Source organism: Ilyonectria robusta (genome assembly GCF_021365365.1).
Source record: "Ilyonectria robusta strain PMI_751 chromosome Unknown BGZ61scaffold_21, whole genome shotgun sequence".
Taxonomy (NCBI): Eukaryota; Fungi; Ascomycota; class Sordariomycetes; order Hypocreales; family Nectriaceae; genus Ilyonectria; species Ilyonectria robusta.
This window is the reverse complement of record NW_025764455.1, coordinates 894,267-914,317: the sequence shown is the minus strand read 5'-3', so window position 1 is coordinate 914,317 and position 20,051 is coordinate 894,267. Positions and strand designations below refer to the sequence as shown.

The 20,051-nt window shown below is 49.5% G+C and overlaps 6 protein-coding genes across 6 annotated transcripts; 2 read left to right on the top strand and 4 right to left on the bottom strand.

Annotated features, from left to right (window-relative positions):
• Positions 1 to 49: 49 nt before the first annotated feature.
• Positions 50 to 1,719, bottom strand: BGZ61DRAFT_361564 (uncharacterized protein; the record flags this gene model as incomplete). Its single annotated transcript, XM_046241277.1, has 2 exons — positions 50 to 1,422; positions 1,476 to 1,719. 2 exons carry the CDS (start codon positions 1,717 to 1,719, stop codon positions 50 to 52), a joined length of 1,617 nt encoding a protein of 538 aa, XP_046099801.1.
• Positions 1,720 to 2,319: 600 nt separating this feature from the next.
• BGZ61DRAFT_536789 (aldehyde dehydrogenase domain-containing protein) lies at positions 2,320 to 4,076 on the top strand (the record flags this gene model as incomplete). Its single annotated transcript, XM_046254456.1, has 6 exons — positions 2,320 to 2,450; positions 2,510 to 2,706; positions 2,757 to 2,852; positions 2,901 to 3,278; positions 3,333 to 3,884; positions 3,934 to 4,076. 6 exons carry the CDS (start codon positions 2,320 to 2,322, stop codon positions 4,074 to 4,076), a joined length of 1,497 nt encoding a protein of 498 aa, XP_046099800.1.
• Positions 4,077 to 4,460: 384 nt separating this feature from the next.
• Positions 4,461 to 5,915, bottom strand: BGZ61DRAFT_361671 (amino acid/polyamine transporter I; the record flags this gene model as incomplete). Its single annotated transcript, XM_046241286.1, has 1 exon — positions 4,461 to 5,915. The coding sequence occupies one exon, from the start codon at positions 5,913 to 5,915 to the stop codon at positions 4,461 to 4,463; it is 1,455 nt and encodes a 484-aa protein (XP_046099799.1).
• Positions 5,916 to 8,456: 2,541 nt separating this feature from the next.
• BGZ61DRAFT_497360 (SNF2 family N-terminal domain-containing protein) lies at positions 8,457 to 11,271 on the bottom strand (the record flags this gene model as incomplete). Its single annotated transcript, XM_046251138.1, has 9 exons — positions 8,457 to 8,591; positions 8,670 to 8,823; positions 8,883 to 9,068; positions 9,128 to 9,977; positions 10,028 to 10,209; positions 10,264 to 10,297; positions 10,358 to 10,572; positions 10,635 to 10,739; positions 10,793 to 11,271. 9 exons carry the CDS (start codon positions 11,269 to 11,271, stop codon positions 8,457 to 8,459), a joined length of 2,340 nt encoding a protein of 779 aa, XP_046099798.1.
• Positions 11,272 to 12,169: 898 nt separating this feature from the next.
• On the top strand, positions 12,170 to 15,851 carry BGZ61DRAFT_521242 (uncharacterized protein; the record flags this gene model as incomplete). The annotated part of the gene is made up of 7 exons (XM_046252484.1): positions 12,170 to 12,424; positions 12,566 to 12,758; positions 12,810 to 13,190; positions 13,254 to 13,835; positions 13,906 to 14,017; positions 14,072 to 14,335; positions 14,390 to 15,851. The coding sequence occupies 7 exons, from the start codon at positions 12,170 to 12,172 to the stop codon at positions 15,717 to 15,719; spliced, it is 3,117 nt and encodes a 1,038-aa protein (XP_046099797.1). The 3' UTR covers positions 15,720 to 15,851.
• Positions 15,852 to 17,119: 1,268 nt separating this feature from the next.
• BGZ61DRAFT_361474 (amino acid transporter-like protein) lies at positions 17,120 to 18,727 on the bottom strand (the record flags this gene model as incomplete). Its single annotated transcript, XM_046241268.1, has 2 exons — positions 17,120 to 18,224; positions 18,276 to 18,727. 2 exons carry the CDS (start codon positions 18,725 to 18,727, stop codon positions 17,120 to 17,122), a joined length of 1,557 nt encoding a protein of 518 aa, XP_046099796.1.
• Between the last annotated feature and the right edge of the window lie 1,324 nt (positions 18,728 to 20,051).

Below are 20,051 nucleotides of genomic sequence, written 5' to 3'. Positions count from 1 at the left end.
AATGCTTGGAAGTCATTGACACTTTCCACGATCATCCTCTTGACACTAATTACAACGAAGGCCGGATTTTGGCATCCTCCACTATGAGTTCCGCGGCACGCTCTCCCACGGCCAAAACCGTCAACATGGGGTTAATAGTCGTAATTAACGGGAAAACGCCTGCATCAGCAATGCGCAAGTTCCTAATGCCCTTGACCTTGAGCTCGGGGCTTACGACGCCCATGGGATCCCGCGAGAGGTCTGCAATCTTTGTTGTGCCGCAAGGGTGGTAGACTGTGCTTCCAGCCTTCCGGGCAAACTCGCCGAGATCCTTGTCGCTCTGAATATGGACTCCGGGGCACACCTCACGCTTAATCCAGTTCTTGAGGGGGGCCTCGTTAACAATCTTTCGGGCCTGTTTCAGTGACCATACCATTGTAGCCTCGTCATAACCCTCGGGGTCAGTGTAGTAACGAAAGTCGATAGCAGGATGCTCCTTGGGGTCTGCAGACTTGAGAGAAATCCGTCCGCGAGCACGGGATCTTGGGACATTGGGGGTTAGGGAGAAGACGTTGTCCGGCTGATCGTAGTCCATGCCCTCGGTATGGCCCTTGAACGGCATGGTGTATATATGCATCATGGTGTCCGGAGTGATGCCGTCATCGCCAGCTGCATTTGGCGGCTCTCGGCGCGCAAGGATCGCCGCATCAGCCCACATGACGGTGCGGTCGGGAAGAGGCGCGTGAAGCTCCCAGGTGATGATGGTCTCGGGGTGATCCATGAGGTTCTCACCAACGCCTGGCAAGTCCTGGACAACAGGAATGCCAAGGCTTTGGAGGTGGTCGCGGGGGCCTAGTCCTGACAGCATCATCAGGCGAGGGGTGTCAATGGCTCCCGCGCAGAGAACAAGTTCGACCTTGGCGTTGATGGTTGCTGACTTGTTTGACTCAAACGTCAGGTTCACACCCGTAGCAACGTGGTTGGTGGTATTGATACGAGACACCCACGCGTCGGTAAGGACTGTGAGGTTCGGTCGATGGACTTCACCCCCAATAATAGGGTGAATATACGCAACACTGGCGCTGATGCGTTGGCCATTGTCCGGGTTGTACGTCAGGGGGACATATCCGACACCTCCGCCATGCAAACCGGTCCCAGTAGCAGTTTCTCGGACAAAGTTCTTCACCGGAGGTACCCTCGTGGCTTTGGCGGCAGCCTCGATGAAGTCCTCGACAATGGGGTTGCGGTGACGCTCGTGAATCTCATTGATGTCGGTACGCAGCTTCCGGATGAGACGCTTGAAGGTGTCGAATGACCATCCTGCGGCGCCGGCCTCAACCCACTTCCGACAATCGTACTCCAGCGGGTGCATTGCAATTGATCCATTGTGGCTGGAGCAGCCGCCGAGGACCTTTGCACGGGAATGGAGAATGTCGCTATTGCCTGCACGCGAGTTTGGTCAGTATTTGTTCACATGCTTCATTGGGCAGTCTGACCAAATGGTTGTTCGGTTGATTTGTAACCGTAGTCAAACTCGCTGCCCATGAGGTTATACATGTTCCTCAAGTCGAGAATCCTGTCATCCTTCCAGTCACTCGGTCCGGCTTCGATGAGCAGAATACGCTTGTCGGGGAGCTGGACCGCAAGCCGGCCGGCGATAACGCAGCCAGCCGTTCCGCCTCCTACGATGACATAGTCGTAGGTGAGCTGCTGAGCCGAGAGGGTTTTCACAGATGCCATGGTTGCAATGAAGTGGGAGGGGTTTTGGAGAATGAGTGCTTAATTGCAGGCAATGAGATCCAGAGCCGCCACTTTTGTAGATGTGTAGGACCAGTCCCGGTGTTATCCAGCAAGACCAAATCCGTCCTTGATCCGAAGTCAAGGGCACACAGATGATCCTACGCCACTAATCGCTGCCGGTTCCGCGTGTGCGTGTAATAATCTCCTATCTTGGCTATTCCGGCTTGATATCCCTCCACACCCATTGCCGGTCAAGCGCAATGTGAGTTCCCGACGAAACCGATGCGTCGTACACTCGTCATGAGTGGCTCATGACTCAATCCACCCCCGCCCTACCTACCCAAACGAGCTTCGTTACGAATCCCGAATTATCGAGAGCGCTAGCTAGTTTTGGCTTGATCCTGGCGATGCGGAGAGGCGGGGTGGCTACAGACCGATAAACCCGCCGCTATCGTACTTGAGCTAGAATCCATGCGTGATTGAGGTGACAATAGCAGGGCAATCGGGCTTCTATTTACGAGCGTCTTCATTTATAAAAGCAATTTTCGGTTTCAGCATCGCCGGAAATATCTCATATCTTCACGCAACCTTTCCCTCATCATGCCACACCCCCTCTCCCTGGCCTTGGAAGCACCCAACGGCATCAAGTATGAACAACCAGTTGGCCTTTTCATTGATAACGAGTTTGTTCCCGCAAAGTCAGGGGACCTCATCAAATCTATTTGTCCCTTGTAAGCGATTGGCCTCCGGGCCGTCTTGATGTACGGTCAAATGCTGATGAGGTTCAAAGCAACGAAAAAGAAATTGCCCAAGTCCACGCCGCAGGCCTCCACGATGTTGACGATGCCGTCGCAGCCGCAAGAAAAGCGTTCCACGGTCCCTGGGCAAATATCTCAGCAACAGCCCGAGGCGAGCTGTTGATGAAGTTGGCATCACTCATCGAGACCAACGCCAGTGTGCTGGCAACCATCGAAGCTTGGGATGGCGGTGAGTACAGGATCAGGCAATACTCCTGAATTAAAACGCTGACAAATTAGGCAAACCCTATGCTTCCGCTCTGGAAGGCGACCTGGCAGAGGTCCTGGCTGTTATTCGATACTATGCGGGCTATGCCGACAAGATGCACGGCCAAGGTACCTACCATTCCAATCCCAAAAGAGGTCCCTCTAATAGCATAACAGTGATAGAAACAGAGTCGAATCAACATGTCTACACTATACGAGAGCCTATTGGTGTATGCGGGCATATTATCCCGTGGAACTACCCCCTCAGTATGGCGGCTTGGAAGCTTGCTCCTGCCCTAGCGGCTGGAAATACTATAGTTCTCAAGGCTGCAGAGCAGACACCATTGTCGATCCTGTTTTTTGCAACCTTGATTAAGGAAGCCGGATTCCCAGCAGGAGTCGTGAATATCATCAACGGCTATGGTAGGGTCGCAGGTGCAGCTTTAGCTAGCCATCTCGACGTTGACAAGATCGGGTTTACGGGCTCTACAGAGACTGGCAAGCAGATCCAAAGACTGGCTGCATCAAATCTAAAGAACATTACTCTTGAAACAGGTATGTATCACCTTTCCCTAAATTGCTTCTACATGCCCTCCTAACTTGGTACAGGTGGTAAATCACCAATGATTGTGTTCGAGGATGCAGACCTTTCCAAGGCCGCCTACTGGGCTCATATCGGGATTATGGGCAACTCGGGCCAGATATGTACCGCCAATAGTCGAATATTTGTCCACGAGTCTGTTCTCAAAGACTTCTTGGGTCTTTTCAAAACACAAGTACAAACCGCACGCATGGGGGATCCATTTGTTCCTGAGACGTTCCAGGGCCCGCAAGTAAGTCGCTTGCAGCGTGATCGAGTCCTCGAGTATATCAAAAGCGGCGTGTATCAGGGGGCAACCGTGGCTATCGGGGGAAAGGCTTGGACAGATCCTCAATCTGGAAAGGGTTTTTTTATTGAGCCCACTGTCTTTGTCGATGTTCGGGATGACATGACGATATATAGGGAAGAGATATTTGGCCCGGTGGCTATTGTTGTGAGCTTCAAGAGTGAGGAAGAGGCAGTGCTCCGAGGAAATGATTCGCAGTTTGGCCTCGGAGCAGCGGTTTTTACCAAGGACCTTGGTAGGGCGCATCGGATCGCAAGACGGATTGAAAGCGGTAGTAAGTCTTGCCCAGTTCATCGTGGCCGACTCATACTAACATTAAATAGCGGTTTGGATCAACAGCAGTAACAATTCAGACCCTCGTGTACCGTTCGGTGGAGTTAAACAATCGGGGATCGGGAGAGAATGTGGCACGGCGGGTATTGAGGCATACACGAACATCAAGTCTGTTTTTGTAACTCTTGATTGATGGACTACATTCAAACAACGACTTCTATTCGCACACATACAGATTTCCTCCCATGTACCTCGTGATACAAACATAGGTATTCGAATATAGAGAGTATCGTGAGTAGCTCTCGTCAGAGTGACGTAGATACGAGAGCCGTGTTCCGTTAACACCGTAGAGGTCCTGCGGGTCTACCACATGCGAAATGTCGCGAGTAAAATATTGTTACGTGTTATAATCTTCTCACAAATTAAACGTCCCTAGGGCAGGGAGCCGATAATGGACATCGAAATGGACTAGGCGTAATGCATAAAATAAAATATTCACACCGTGAAAGCCTACGTACATCTCGGTACGAGTGATTCTCATGAATAGATTGACTACCTACAAGACAATGGAATTGCCCTATTCCAAAAGACGATAGTTCTTTCGGGCATGCAAAAACCACATGGACGCAGTGAAGAGGAATACTGCACCCAAGACCCCAGAGACGTAATTCATTTCAGCAGCTTCGACGGGGAGATAGTAGGGAAGACAATAGAACACCAGGGCGGTGACCATCCAGCACAACATAACAATATTAGCAAGGTATCCAAGCCGAGGGTACCAAAACGGCCCATGCTCGAATGTAGACCGCCCGCGCCGGAGCATCATTATCACAGGAATGCTGTAACTGAGATACTGGAGCAGGATACCTGCAGATACCAGTGACAGGAAGGCTGTTTGAGATCCGAGATAAAGACATCCAAAAATGCTCGTCGCCAGGGAAGACCAGACAAGAGACCAAACCGGCGTATGGAATGGCGAAGGAGCAATTCTGCCCAAGTAGGAGGCGAACGGGAAACCGCCTTGGCGGCTAAGACTCCAGGCCAAGCGGGACTGCCATGTGTGGATTCCCCAAACAGCGCCGATGGTTGAGATGAGAGGGAAAAGCCATAATCCGATGGCGGCCGCCTGGTTGTCATTGCAGATCCGATAGTAAATGGCGAGGGGCGTGCTATCCACGGTGGGATCGATGTCGGGGAGGTTGACCAGGACGCCGAGCACAATGAGCATTCCCGAGCCAAAGCCCACAATAATCGTCCACATCAACGCCTTTGGAACGTTGGTACGCGGCTGCGGTATCTCGTCTGTGATGTGGACAATGACGTCGAGGCAGGAGAAGGACCAGTTTGCGCCATTCAAGCCAATCAGCCAAGCAACGCCATTCGGCCACCCTGAGACATTTGTGGTGGTGATAAAGAAGTCGGATGCTGAAGCTCGCTCAGGTGCCATGGCGAAGAGACAAATAAAAGTGGCGAAAATGTAAGAGATGGTGAAGACAAGGAGACCTTTGGAGATCTTGGGCAAGGCAGACTCGAAGCATGCTGCCAGCAACGTCAAGAAATTGAGAAGTTGGTATCCAAGAAATCCCATCCACGGCTTGTATTCGACATCTGGGTTGACAAAGGTGACAATTGCAACCAGTCCTGTCGGCACCGCAAGACACGCTGAGGCGCCAGTGGACACGGCTCCAAACCAGCTCATGATGGCAGTCAGGTAAGAAAGGAATCTTCGAGGGCCTGGAGGGGAGAGCTTTTCCACCCAGACATATTGGCCACCGGGATGAGGCATTGCGGAAACAAGCTCAGCGAGGCTGGTTGCCGTGGCTAGTCCGACAACCGCCATGAGCAGAAAGCCCCAGAAGAACAGGGGCGAGCCGCCCATGCTCAGGGTAGTCGCCACAGTCAAGATCAACCCAACGGCCGTATTCGTTGTTCCGTGGCCGATGCCCATTGCCGACAGGACGGTAAAGGGCTTGTCGTGGACGTTTTCGACCTGGCCATCTTGGAGCGATCTTGTCTGTTTGACGTCGACCATCTTCTCGTCCGAGTCGCCGCTGATGTCTCTTGGGATGTCGAAGGTGGGCGATTTCTTTGGTTGGGCCATGATATGAGATGAGAGGTCCATGGTCTCAGAAGAAAGATGTAGTGTGGATGGCAGACAGAGGCATTGAAGTTGTGGTTGTTGGTCTTGGCAGCAGAAGAAGCGGTTCTTGTAGAATTTGATAGCGTCTCAGGCCAGGCTCTAAGGTGTGCCTAACGGGTGCCTCGGTGTTACATCGACCCTAGTGTCGTGGTGGAACAGGTGTACGATAGAGCCAGTTCCGGGGTCATGCGTGAGAACATGGCTGATCCAACTACTGCATCTTACCCTCCTCCGGAACGCCCGCATCCTCAGATTAGGCATTGGGCAGTTCTCGCACTCTTTTGGTCGGCGTTGGATTCTGCTGGCCGTAGACGTTACGAAGAACATGGCCATTGATTGCCCCGATTCAAGATGTAACACTGACATTACATTGCAACACGACCACGCGGATGACGCCCGCAGTCATTCCACTAACCCTCAAGAGCAATAGCGCATCCACGATCCCCACTACCCCAGCCGCGTTATCGGGCTCCTGGCGAGTCATCCCATGCGCTCGTCATTTGCAACAGGGATTGCCTGGAGATTTACTAGCCATTTTTGGACAGTAGGCGAGCCGGCAACTCACCGAAACGCTCACTGCGTAATTAACTTGAGCCACTCAATCGATGCAGGTAAATCCTAAGCTGCAATAAAGATAAACAAGGCGGCCGATACGAGTATTTTAATCTTCTTGTGCGACGCAGTTGAGCTCGCCGGCTTCCAGACTCTCGAGAAGCGCGAAGCTGTCCCGTGCTGGCACGGAACGGCCTGTGCGAATGCCGGCATGAGTTGGAAACTATCAGTGGCCGAGTTTCAAGTCAACACCGAGGACTGAGCTCGGATTCGGTTGCGTCGGATACCGTTGCATCAAGGCGACTCCTAAAATAAAAACAGGTTCAATTCATGATACGCTTCTTCGGTATGAAGTGGGGGTTATCTGGGCAGGATATCAAATTCGACGATTATCTCCAGCCTCATTATGATCTGGCACGCGAATTTGAAACAACAGTATCAATAACCCAGTACATGTGTAAGTGGTATCTAGTATCTAGGACTTCCCCGTACTGGGACGCGCGGTCGAAGAAAATACCTTGCACCGACAGCACCCTCTGCCAATTTCGAACCCCACAGGATTAATAGAGACCCGTACACTGTGATAATCTAGGTATTATAAAACATGGCCGTATCGTGGGGATGATTAGACGGAAGTCATGACTAGATAGAGGCAATATCCGAAGCAAAATTGCCGTTCTAGGCCAATAGACGACGAGCTTGACGTAGCGCGAGGGGAAACAGAATTCCCTGTAATCAAGCAAGCTATACCTAGCTTGCACTCATCGTCGGGAATACAGGGCGTGGTTCTCTACTGGCTATTCTGCACTATAGAGACCCCAGTGTGGGAGTATGGGAGTGTGTGCATGTAGGTGAAATGAGCCTGATCAGGTCTTGGTTGACGCGCGCAAAACATCACTTGAGTTGGTCACTATTATTGTGAGTCATATCTCGTCCCCGTGATAATTCTGGGTTTATTTTATTTTATTTGACGTTTCGCCTTGTTTTGGCTCTGAGGCGTCGGATGCTGGGTTTGATGTCTTGGCCGATTCCTGAACGTGTGTCTAGGGTAGGTCGGGGCGTGAGGTGCATGAACTGAGGTGATCACAGCGTCGTAAGAGTGAACGATGTATGCCACTGGTCTAGTAATCTATACAAAGATAGCTTTGTGTAACTAAGTTTCTTGTTGCTGAGTGTTAGATGTCAATGCTTATCGCTTTATAGCTATATGTATGGCTTTCATTGCGGATGTTGCATTCGACTGACACACTTGTCGACGTAGCTTGTGTGCGCTATTCTTAATATGCCACATGCACATGCAATCGCAATCGGCTTGCCTCTTTTGTTCTCGAATCGAGAAAGTCTTTATCGAAGCCGACTCGAAGGGCCATTACCATACAGTGGGATGCACAAAATTTGCACCCGATCTAAGTGGCTCATACAATACACTTGTCTGTATTGGGGTACAGTTTATCGCCAATATGGGGGTTAATGTAAAGATTAGAGCATTTTATTCTTTCAAAGATGCCTTATTCTAAGAATGAGATACTTGGCTCTCATACTTAGTCAAGCTCTTACGGTACAAGTATTCGGGTTCAACCTTCTGCGTCCCGCTGTATGCTGCAGACTCGGGTTTATGGTTCCCTGAATCCAATAGAGAACATGCTCAGTGAATGCTTTACGATCATCTTAGTCTTCAAGATTAATGTGATAATGAATGGCTAACTGCGGCCTATGAACTGGGGTGCAGAAGATATCTCGACAATGTTGGCTATTGTCGGAAACTTCCTAGTAACAACCCCAAAACACCATCATCACAACCACTCACAGTGTTCCAGGACATTGAACGGTGTCTTGATACGAAAAGAAATGAAGAAAATTACAGAACTAATTATGCCCCCCCTATGGCTGACTTCTTGTGTCAAAGTATTCTTGGAGCTGCTGTAACTGGCTTATTCTTTGCCCTCGCCGATCCTCGTGGCGAGTAAATCCGCCACCAGCCAACTGTAGCTTTCGTAATTGTTTACTTTGCACAACCTAGATATAAAAAAATTCAGTCTTCCAAATCAAAGAATGGCATTCGAATTCGGTTTGATCGGTGGCGAAGGGACTTACCTCTTCAATTGACCTCAACATTGCATACCGCACGACGGTCACCTTCTTCTGTTGACCAATTCGAAGGAATCGGCCAATGGCCTGGCTCTCTACTGCAGGGTTCCATTGAGGCTCAAGAATGTGAACTCGATTTGCAACTGTTAGACCATTCAAACTGTTAAAAGGGTCAGCCATAGATCGAGGGAAGCTGGACCAGGTAAGTTCGATGCCTACCCGACAGCCCCGGTGGAGAACGTCATGATGAGCACTCTCCAGGCGCTCCTGTTTTGAAAATCGAGGAGGATGGTGTTCCGTTTCTTTGCCAACACGTTTCCATCTACTCGAAGATATTTGACACCGCGTGCCTCTAAAGCATCGCCGACAACGTCCAGTGTGGTCTTCCAGAAGGAAAAGATGACACTGCCAGAGATTAGCTTCAAGCTTTGACAAGATCCAGAATTGCTGTGATGAGCTGCTACCATTTATCTTTCAAATAGTGAGCCTGGACATCCTCAACGAGCTCCCGGACTTTGGATGGATACTGTCTCTCAACAGACGGCCTAGCAAGCCCGCCATCCTCGGGGCCATTTCCTATGCTGTGTTTCTGACGGCAAAAAGAACAAATGTAAGAATTTTCGTTTCCTGGCTCACTTCGGGGTTGTTGCGTGCACTCGCCACAAAGAACACGCCAACAAGGAGTTAGGGATCCCGTATCTGGATCAGATGGGCTTCCGACAGAGAGTACGTCAACTGAACAATGTGCGCAGATGGCTTCGCCACTTTGTTGAAGGAAGCTAAGTATTTCATCAGGGCGCGAGGAAGAACCCAGCATCATGGGCTTAGATCGGCTGCAGTCGTCCAGACCGTTGTTGCAGAACATTCTTAGACGGAGCAATGCTTCCATCACCTTGTGGTGAGTTTTCTCGTTACCGTAGCCCTTGCTGCCCACCCCAAGAGCCCGTTTACACGCAAGCTCTATACTGCGATATTGGTTTCGTTCCTCAGGGGTGAAGCTAGGGCGGCGATCCTCCGTTTCATGTTCTTGGCCCGGCAGAATTGCCTTGTTTCGGCGAAGGCATATTGCAGACAGGATGAGTCGAAGATTTTGGAAATCTGCTTTCGTCGAACCTTCGTGGCATCGGATCTTGGTTACGTATTTCCTGAAGATCGCTGGCTCATTGAAGAGTGGCATGTTCAGGAACTTGAGGAGTGACCCGAGATCGTCAAGCGAGTTTTGAATCGGGGTGCCGGTGAGGCACCAGCGCCTCTGGGAAGAAATACTGTGCACGGCAGTGAACTGCTTGCTGGACCAGTTTCGAATGGTATGTGCTAATAGTGATCAGCCAAGAACGTGCAGAGATTACTCCGTCTTTGGATACCTTCGTCCAAGACAAGTCGATACCATTCGATTTGGTGGAGGGGACTGTTGCCGCGACGGCGTTCGGCCATCACCGTGCCGTACGTGGTAAGTATGATGTCTTGCTGATTCAGCCGGCTATCGGAATCTCGTCTCCCTTGGCCGTGGTATTTGAGATATCGGATGGACCCAGGGTAGAAGTGTCTGTCCCATGATCAGCGTTATAACGTTCTCTTCGAAGACAACTTTTGAACAAACCTCCCGATTTCGCGCACCCAGGTATTCAATAGCACTAGAATCAACTTTTAGGGACTGAATTCGTACAGAATAGAAAAAAAAAAAGCCAGCTCACACTCTGATGGGACAATGACAACAGTTGCTTTTGATGCTGCAACTGGACGAACTTGACGCGAGCTTTGAGAACTAAATTCTCTGTCGTGATCAATCGATCTGGCGATCAACGTGAGCGTGGTCAGAGTCTTGCCAAGACCCATATCGTCAGCGAGAATGCCTCCCATAAACCCTTCCGCGGATTCACTCTTGGCACCTGTGATGGTGTGTTGGTAACTATTTTTCAGTGCGGTGTTTGATTAGTTATCGTTATATGGAATGAAAACTAGATAACTCACTAGACTTCGGAGCTCAATAGAGTCTTCCTTTCCCACAGTCCCTCTCCTAGTTCAAATTCCAATGATTCTCTACCAATCATGAAGTTGACCGCCTCCTGTTGATGACTGGGCTAAGGTTTAGCAGCTTAGTTTGACTGATGAGAGAAGGGATATTCTACCTAAAGAGAGTAGAGATCATCCTGGCGTCTTTCTTCGCAGCAATGGTAGGCTTATGGACTGGGGATGCCTCGAGAAGCGAGTCGATGTCGGCGATGAGGTCGTGTAGCTCGATTGAATTCCCTTCTCGACTTTTCTCGACCTCATCTTCCGCCTCACTAGCATCCTCTGCCATAAATTCTGTAGGGTTTCCGTCTATCGTCATCCGGAACTCAGCAGGCAGTTCTGGTAAGTCTAATGACTGAGGATTAGCATAAGGATGTTGGAACAGCCCCATGTGAGGGTCTTGGAGATATATCTTGCTTCCCCCTAGACCGGTGGCGATTTTGTCTAGAAATTGATCTGGTCCAGAAAGAATCAAGTCGACTTTCAGTATCACAATTTTTCGATTGTTGATGCTTAAGCCCTGCGCATCAGGCTCCTTTGCAAACCATTCCTCCCAAGGAACCCAGACATCAATTTGAAAATGTTCACCCGTCATACAGGAGACTAGTGCCTGGAATAACCCTTCGTTCAGTACGCCTATTGCTCGGTCGGAACTTGTCCGTATGAACCCATGATCTGCTTTCAGGTTTAGGTGCATGAGGTCGTAAGTGTCGCCGTTCGCTGCCATTTGGGGGACAGGCTCGTATTGTCGAGGGGGCCATTTCAATTGGACTTCGACCTGGGGGAGCTTGCCGTTATGTCAACTCAGATACCGGCGCGCTTTTCTTGTGCTTAAACTCACCATGCCATAACACACAATTCGTGGGGCATTTGAAAGGAGAGGATCTTGAGCTATTGTTCCTAGATCTGGCCATGTCGCGGAAAGACTTCCATCACTGAATGCAAGAGAGTCCAGTAATGTCGGTGGATTTGTGGAAAAAGCATCTCCTGAAAGTTCGACGGATGAAATATCTGGGAAACCCGTGCTTGGAAATTGGCTGTGGTCCAGAACGAGATTATCTGCATCGGCCAGATCAAACCACATGGCGCTATCGGAATAATCATCGGAGCCGCGCTTAGACGGCTCGTTCATTGCTGCGGATTCAAAGGTCGTAAATGTCCCTCGCACTGTCGTGTATCATGGACCGGATGCGGGACTCATGGATAAACTGAGATAGGCAAAACGACTACAAGCTCGCAGCCAAGCGATGTATTATCTCAAATACCTGTAGGTGGTGGCGCGGCATTTTATCACTGCCACCAAGATCAGGCTGTGCATGTCAGGCTTTAACACGTGTCTCTGCATATGCCTGACTACCCATGCTGCCTAAGGAAATCGGGCTGCATGTGGCGGCCAAGGCAGAATTGAATATCAGGCTGCGTATATCACTCACATCCCGCACTCACCACTCTCTCCCATTCTTCCGCCTCCGAGTGATCTTGACGAGCCAAAGATGGATACCGAATTTCTCCAGATTGTGGAAAGCTTCAAAGCGAAGGCAGAGCTAACACCAAAAGAGCGCGACAATTTCCAATTCAGCAGCCTCAACGATGTCCTATCAACTCTACGCTCAATTCAGGACAAGCAGTCAAAGACGAAGAGGCTAGTTTTCATGAGGAGAATTGATCCTTTTTTGAAGACTATGGTTGAGTATGGGAAAGTCATAGAGGTCTTTGTTAATTCATCAGAGATCCTTGCATTTGTTTGGGTGAGCTCCATCCGTCTTCTGACCTGCCAGCCCTTGCAGTGCGAGATATGAGGCCACTAACAATCCTAGGGGCCGATAAAGTATCTTCTCCAGGTAATATTGTCCGCTGTCAGATTCTGAGTCTATCCTGACGGGTTCTAGATTGCCTCCAATTTTATCGAGGCATTTGATTCTCTCCTCGATACTTACCAGCAAGTCGGAGACCAGATTCCTCTCCTGGAGTCATACAAAGATCTCTTTTCGAGCCATCCTCACATGCGATCACTTCTGGTTATGATTTATCAGGATATCATGTCCTTCCATCTGACAGCATTTCGATTTTTTCGTCAAAAGTGTAAGACTTCCCAGTCTACAGTGTAGGTCAAGTAATGCTGACGTGGCCCAGTGTGGAAGCAGTTATTCCGGTCAAACTGGAAGGGCTTTTCCTCAGAAATCTCTTTGCTGAAGGAAAATCTGCGACGTCATAAGCAACTGATAGAGGGACGAGCCTCCCTCATAGAGTTCGAAACCTTGCAAAACCTGCGTGTTTCTGCTGAAGCAAACTTTCGAGAGTTGAAAGAAATGGAGAACAAACGACGAAAGACCGCGGTACAACAGTGGCTATGCCCCTCGAATGTCCAGGTGACTCAAGAGAGGCATACAAAGGCGAGGTCACTAAATCCTCAATCATGTCGTTGGATACTGGGAGACAATCGCTTCCAGCGATGGTTCCATCCCATTTACTGCTCTACTCCGCTTCTCTGGATCAACGGAAAGCCAGGTGCAGGTATGTTGAATAAAAAACTTCTCATATGCTACTATCCGGCCCAAATATGTTAACTTCAACAAGGCAAATCGGTTTTGACGTCCGTTATCGTCGAGGAAGCAATGAGACTCAATTCTATCTCAGCAGGTTTCTTCTACTGCGCTCATGGAAATCCAGAAAAAGATGACTTCCTGCCCATCGCCAGAAGTATCTTGGCTCAGTTGCTAGCCCAAGACGAATCCTTACTTCTCCATTTTGAGGAAAAGATGTCCACCTCAAGTGGCCATGCCATTCTATCGAGTTTAACACTTGCACAAGAACTCTTACAGGTGGCGTTAGCAAAACGAAAGACGTATATTATTCTCGATGGAATTGACGAGTGTGGAAGAGGCCAACGGAAGGAGATCTGTCGCTGGTTCAGATCGATTGTTGACTCGCTTCCTACGTCGAAACAAGACGAAATTCGATGTCTCTTCGTCAGCCAGGACGACGGCATCGCAAGAAAGGATCTATCCATGCTCTCCACCATCACCATCACAGTCGAACACAACAGAATGGACATTGCAGAGTTTTGTCGCCACTGGCAAACCAGAATTGAAAATAGGTTCGGATCACTGAAGGAACATGGCCTGAACCTTACCGAGATTGTGGCTGCGAGGTCACAGGGTGAGTACAACAATCAGTGTGCCAGCACACAAGGATATTCCATACAGCACGTCTGACTGGGGGTACATAGGCATCTTTATCTTTGCCAAATGCGTCCTCGAGGAGCTCTACCAGCAGCCATGCAAGGACGATCTTTTACGAGAATGGCGAACTGACTCCTTTCCTTCCGACCTTAATGAAGTGTACGCCCCTAAGATTTCCTTTTCGAACGGGGTGTGCTGACTATTTGGCCTCAGCTACGAACGAATACTTCGGCGGCTGATGGGTGAACAGGTCGAGCAGAGACGCAACGTCACAGAGAAGCTGCTATCTTGGATCTCTTTTTCCAAACGACCCCTTCGATGGTTTGAGATTCAAGCATGTATCTCGATAGACCTAGACACAGAGACCATTAATGAAGAAAATCGACGACTGGTTGATACTTCCAAAGATCTCTGCGCGTCATTTGTCGAGGTGCACGCTGATCAAACTGTCGAGCTTGTCCACAGCACAGTGAGAGAGTATGTGACAGATGTGACGTATGGGATAATTGAGACACTGCTAATGCCCTGAAGGTTTTTGATGACTCGGGGGATGATACAAGCGTCGCATGCCGAGCTAGAGCTATGCCTTCTAAGTCTAGCATATTTGAATTTTCCGGACTTTTGCACAACGGTCACTCCACAATCTACTAGAAGTGCCCTCCTTGCCGGACGTTACTCATTCTACGAGTATGCAGTGGCATGTTGGGTTCCTCACCTGATGTCGTGGTTATCAACCGAGAATCCTGACAACAGCAGCATTGCTGAGCTGCAAGAAACAATTGATCAGTTTCTGGATCAACATTTTTCTGAGAGCTGGCCAAAGAGTACCATCTCCAAGGCTATGCACGACAAGCTTCATCTCCTCCATCGAATGGAGAATTATGATTCCTTGGCGCAAACGGTAGTGTGGTCAAGAAAGCAGCTTTTGATCGAAAAATGTGACAGCGAAGAACCCAACTTGCTCAACTTTCCCGCCATAACGAGTCATTTGAGATCCACTTTGGAGAGTATGAGCATGGAGGCCCTTACACCTGAGTCGAAAGCCGCTCTAGAGCTCTACTACGGGAAAAAGTGGTTCAAGTGCCCGAAGATCTATTGTCGCCACTTTTACGACGGGTTCCAATCTCGAGAGAACAGAGATCAGCATGTCAGGCGCCACGAACGAGCCTATACGTGCACTTTCGATGGCTGCCCCACGGCTACCTTCGGCTGTCTGACTAGAAATGATTTGAGCAAGCATATGCTTGAGGCTCATGGCATTATCAGTGAAGAGACTGACTTCCCTGATGTATCGGACCCGAATCCTCCGTCGATGAACATGCAAAAACACCCTGCAGCATTTCAGTGCACCCTTTGTCTCAAACGGTTTACGCGAGCACACAACTTGAGATCGCACTTGAGAACACACGCAGATGTGCGGCCGTTTGTTTGCACAGTATGTGGTAAAGCCTTTCCGAGACGGCACGACAGAAAGACACACGAAAAACTCCACTCCGGGGAGAAGCCATTCGTCTGCAGAGGCGATCTTAAAGCTGGCGGAGCGTGGGGCTGTGGGCGGGGGTTTAGTAGAGCTTCGGCATTAGCGAGACATCTCAAGACAGAGGCTGGTCGCAAATGCGTGAAACCTCTCCACGTCCAACAGGCGGCAGAACGTTCTCAGGCCGGCTTAACGTCACAACTGTATCCAACTCCTCCGGGTGCTCCGAAACCTGATGCAATGGATATTGATGTCCCATTTCAAGAGCATCTTTTTCAGCAGACGGACAGCGACCGACTGCAGCGCTCACCTCGTGGCCACCTTCAGGGGACTTGTTGGCCCAACATCCCGGTTCTAGTTGAGGCGAATGAAGGCGAAGTATGACTCACGGCTTTTGCACTGGCTCAAGTGAAGGAGGAAAAATATTGATAGTTTGAACAAGTTTATCTCCAATTGTTCGAGTAAGTCAGCTGGATCCACTGCCTTAAGCAGTAAATACTGCGCCACCGGCACAGGATCGCAGAAATAAGAAAAAAGATTGACATTCTGAAGATATTTATCTCATTGGTTGAGTAAAGTGCCAGACACTCCGCCTCATTTCCCACTTTGCAGCCAGCACGTACTTAGCTCAGGCTCAATAAGTCTGGAAAAAAGACTGACACTCTAATGGAAATTCTCTCTGATTGGTGGAGCAAAGTCAGTGGGGCCCTCCGCCTTATTTCAGGATGACTCCTCCAGGCTGTAGCACAGATTCGAAAAGGCACAGGCTCAATAACACTGGAAAAAAGATTGACACTCTCAAGGAAATTCTCTCTGATTGGTGGAGTGAGTTCAGCCAGATTCACCGCCGTATTTCCCCAAGGATGCAGGGCGCAGACTCTTTGCACCGCCTCTATACGCATCTCACTGGCTCAAATGAACGAGAAAAAAGTTTGACACTCTGAAGAAGTCTATCTATGATTGGTGTAACTAAATTAGTCAGACTTATTGCCTTATTTTCATAATATGCCTTGCACTTTGAAAATATTGATGCTTTGGAGAAGTCCGTCGATCTGCATGGCTTCCCAGATGCTACTTTGTCGAGAGAATCGATGTTATCAATGGCTCGTTTGGGCTTAGATTGTCAAAGGCCAGGAGGATTTTTCCATGAGGACCGATATAAGATTGGCATCATAGTGCTTTTCCAAACACAAGATTCATTCTGCTGCGTCCTACCCGTCCTTTCCGCTCCGCACCACACAATACGCTGATCATTTCCAGCCACCTAAACCACAGACAAAATATAAGCTACGATTCATCCACGATGTCTGTTCATCCCCATTGCTCTGGACCCGACCTGGCCCTTACTTTCTGCGGGGAGGAAGGGCTGGCTTCCCGGAGCTCCGCCACCGTCCGTCTATTCACGGAGAATTCCATGCGAAGAAATGATTGAAACGTTTGCGATTTTTTTGTGGCGCGGGGAAACTGCCATACCGATAGCTCTCAATGGTTTTTTTTTCTACAAGCGGTGGTCGATTGTTTCTCTCGCCAGCTGCCTCCTGTCCTGATGGCGCATCATTTGTTTTACCTCTGGTTTCCCTCTCCACACCCATACCTCACGTCCACTTGTTCCCAGACCCCGGGAGGAACCAGTCAGAGTTCCAATTAATGACATCCGACGCACATTGGAAGACGTGGATCGGCAACGCACTCAGAACAGACCCTGAGGAAGATAGGGAGCCTCTCAATCAACGGTTCTAAATTTCCAACTCCTATTTGTTCCACGCCTGGACTACCTCCACCACTCACGCTTCGGACACCCGTAATGACTCCTCATGCAAGTCAATGAATGGTCGATCCCATACCAAATCAGCCTCCTCAGGCTTGACAAATTCGGTCCTCCAGTATACCTTCCATCCAGTGAATGTCAATAACCCAACGAAACACATGGTATAGTATGAAAAGAAAGATCCAATGTCCCATTGCCCTGGCAAATACATTGCGTAACTGTAGACGCATAGAATCAGGCCTAGGAGAACTGTCGCGATCCAGGCCGAATAGGGCTGAAACCACCCTTTGTATGGGAGTGTGTCCCGATCGATTCCTTGAGCCTTCATGGCTCGGTGGAAAAAGATGTATGTTGTACAGGCCACAATGTAATTGATCAGCTGAGATGCAGTGGTGAGATTAACAAGCCATGTGATGACTTGCGAAGTCCCTTCAGACACTGATAGGAATGACAACAGCGAAAATAGAGTGGTGACCATAAAACAGTAAATCGGAATACCATTCTTGGTACACTTCTTGAAGATCGCTGGTGCATGGCCCATCAGTGCCAGGCTGTAGAGCGTACGCGTGGAACAGTAGGTGTATGCGTTGCCTGCCGAGAAGATGCTCGTAACCAAGAGCGCGTTGACCACGTGAGGGAGACCCTTGATGCCCATATTTTGCATGGCGATGACATATGGAGAGCCTCCAGCGCCAACACCGGAGCCGGCTGTGAGGGTTGGGTCGTTGTATGGCAAAACGATGCCGACAAAGAGGGCGCTGCCGATAAAGAAAATTCCAAACCGCCAGTAGATTGTCTTGAATGCCTTGTTCAGCAGCTTTCGCGGGTTCTTGGTCTCGCCGGCGACCATGCCCACATACTCGGGCCCGGCAAAAGTGAAGACGGCGATCCAAATGCCAGCAAGAAACCCCTGGAAGTTTCCGAGAGCACCTGTTCCCAGATACTCGGCAAAGGCACCCGGGTTATTCCAGTATCGAAAGCCGTAAGCGTCGTGCTGAGGATTGCCGCCGCACATGGTGACAAAGGTGAATCCGAAGACGACGCCGATGAGGATGAGCTTTCCGATGGCTAGCCAGAATTCGCTTTCGCCGTAGTACTTGACTGCAAAGAGATTCGTTATGCTACACATGGTTAGGATAGGGAACGTAGGCTGGATGTATGCAAGTTCTCACCAATACAAGACAACGCATGCACCGCAGACAGCTGCAGTCGGGATATCATCCCTCCAGAACTGCAAAACGATGTTGATGGCGGAAATCTCAAAAGGAATTAGGTTGGCCTGGTAGAAGAAGAAATTCCATCCAGCCATAAAGCCGAAAGCATCGTCGACCCATTTGGATGCCATGCGTATGTAGGATCCACTGATGGGCATAAAGACAACCATTTCGGCCACCGAGTTATTGACAAGGCCAAGGATGCACGCGTAGAAGGTGTACGAGAGCAGTAAACCCGCAGGTCCTGCACGCGCCAAAGAGGTCCCGATGAGGACAAAGATGGCTGTTCCCATAGCGGCCCCAATCGTGATGAACTGGACTTGCCGGTCACCCAGAGTGCGATGGAGTTGGTCATCATTGTCTCTGATGGAGCCTTGGGCAGAGGGAGGCCGGGTAGGGCTCTTCTCCATATCGGATGGAGCTTTCATGTCCGTATTCTGAGACATGCTTGTGGTGACATGTGGGTATGAGAAGTCTAAGGGAAGTGGTGGGAGTGTAGAGTTGAGAATATGGGGAATGGCGGGTGATGATCTCAGTTTATGCTGGAGACGTTGGCCTCTTTATGAGAACTTCTCAGCCTAGTGGAAAGCTTCCCCGGACACTGGGAACAATACGAGCATGCATCATAGTGTTTGTACTAAGCTTAGATGTTCTTGGCACATCCATTATCGGTGAGCAGCCGATACGGCAGGGATAAATCCATTGATTCCATAGGGTACAAGGGAGAGCCGATAGCTGAAATTGAGGAACAAGACTAGAGAGCATCACTCCTGATGATAGATCTCGCCTAATTTCCCAAAGTAGTAATTCTGTATGCCGGGGAGGGGGGTGGGGGGGGGCTCTTTAGCGTCTATTCCCTTCACCTCCCCTTCCCCGGCCTTGTTCATGGCGTTGCCAGTAGTTGTCCAGACCAATTCCTAGCTACTGGAAGACGCCAAACGAATCTCTCTTTTTCAAGGGTCTACCATGTGCCCACGGTCTTTTATCTGGGCTCATCCTCACGTTACGCGTCCCTGCTCAGAACGCACGACAATATCCTGTGGTCTGTCGAAAATGAGGGAAGTCGCCACACTCGTCCCTTATGCTCTGAATCTGCGAATAATTAAATTTCATGACTATTTGCACTATGGCTGTTTGCAGGATGGTTATTTACCTCCGAAATCACGAAGTAGGTGCGTTGGAGGTCGCGGTATGCAGCGGATGGACACCAAGTCAATTTCTTGCCTATTCAGATTCATTGATATCTAAAAAGAAATGCAAAATGTGGCTTGGGATCGAACTGGTGTTGATTAAGATCTCCACTTGCAGGTAGCTTACTGCAGACGATCCCCTCTGTCCCAGTTCCGCACGTGGTAGCCTGATTTTTCGTCATATTGACCTACTCTACGACGGCAGATTCGTAAACGACACCTCTGAGTATAAGCTTAGACCATCTGGGATTTGACATAAAGCTAATGCTCTTTGGGCTAATCAGGTATTCATCCCCGGCCTTCATTTTCCCATTCTTGTATGCTGGCGATGGTACATTAATAATGCATAATAACCTTTCATATGCGCTGAGTTGTTTCTTCATAGACTTCCTCTAACATCGCAGCTTTGGTAGATGGAAAAACTTGATCTTATTTGGCACCACGGCTGTTGCATCCAACCCATCTAAATAAGCTTCTGTACTTTGACCCTTCTGGGGCTATCTTTGTCCGAGCTCACGATCGTGGATAAAGAAACCCGAAAGGT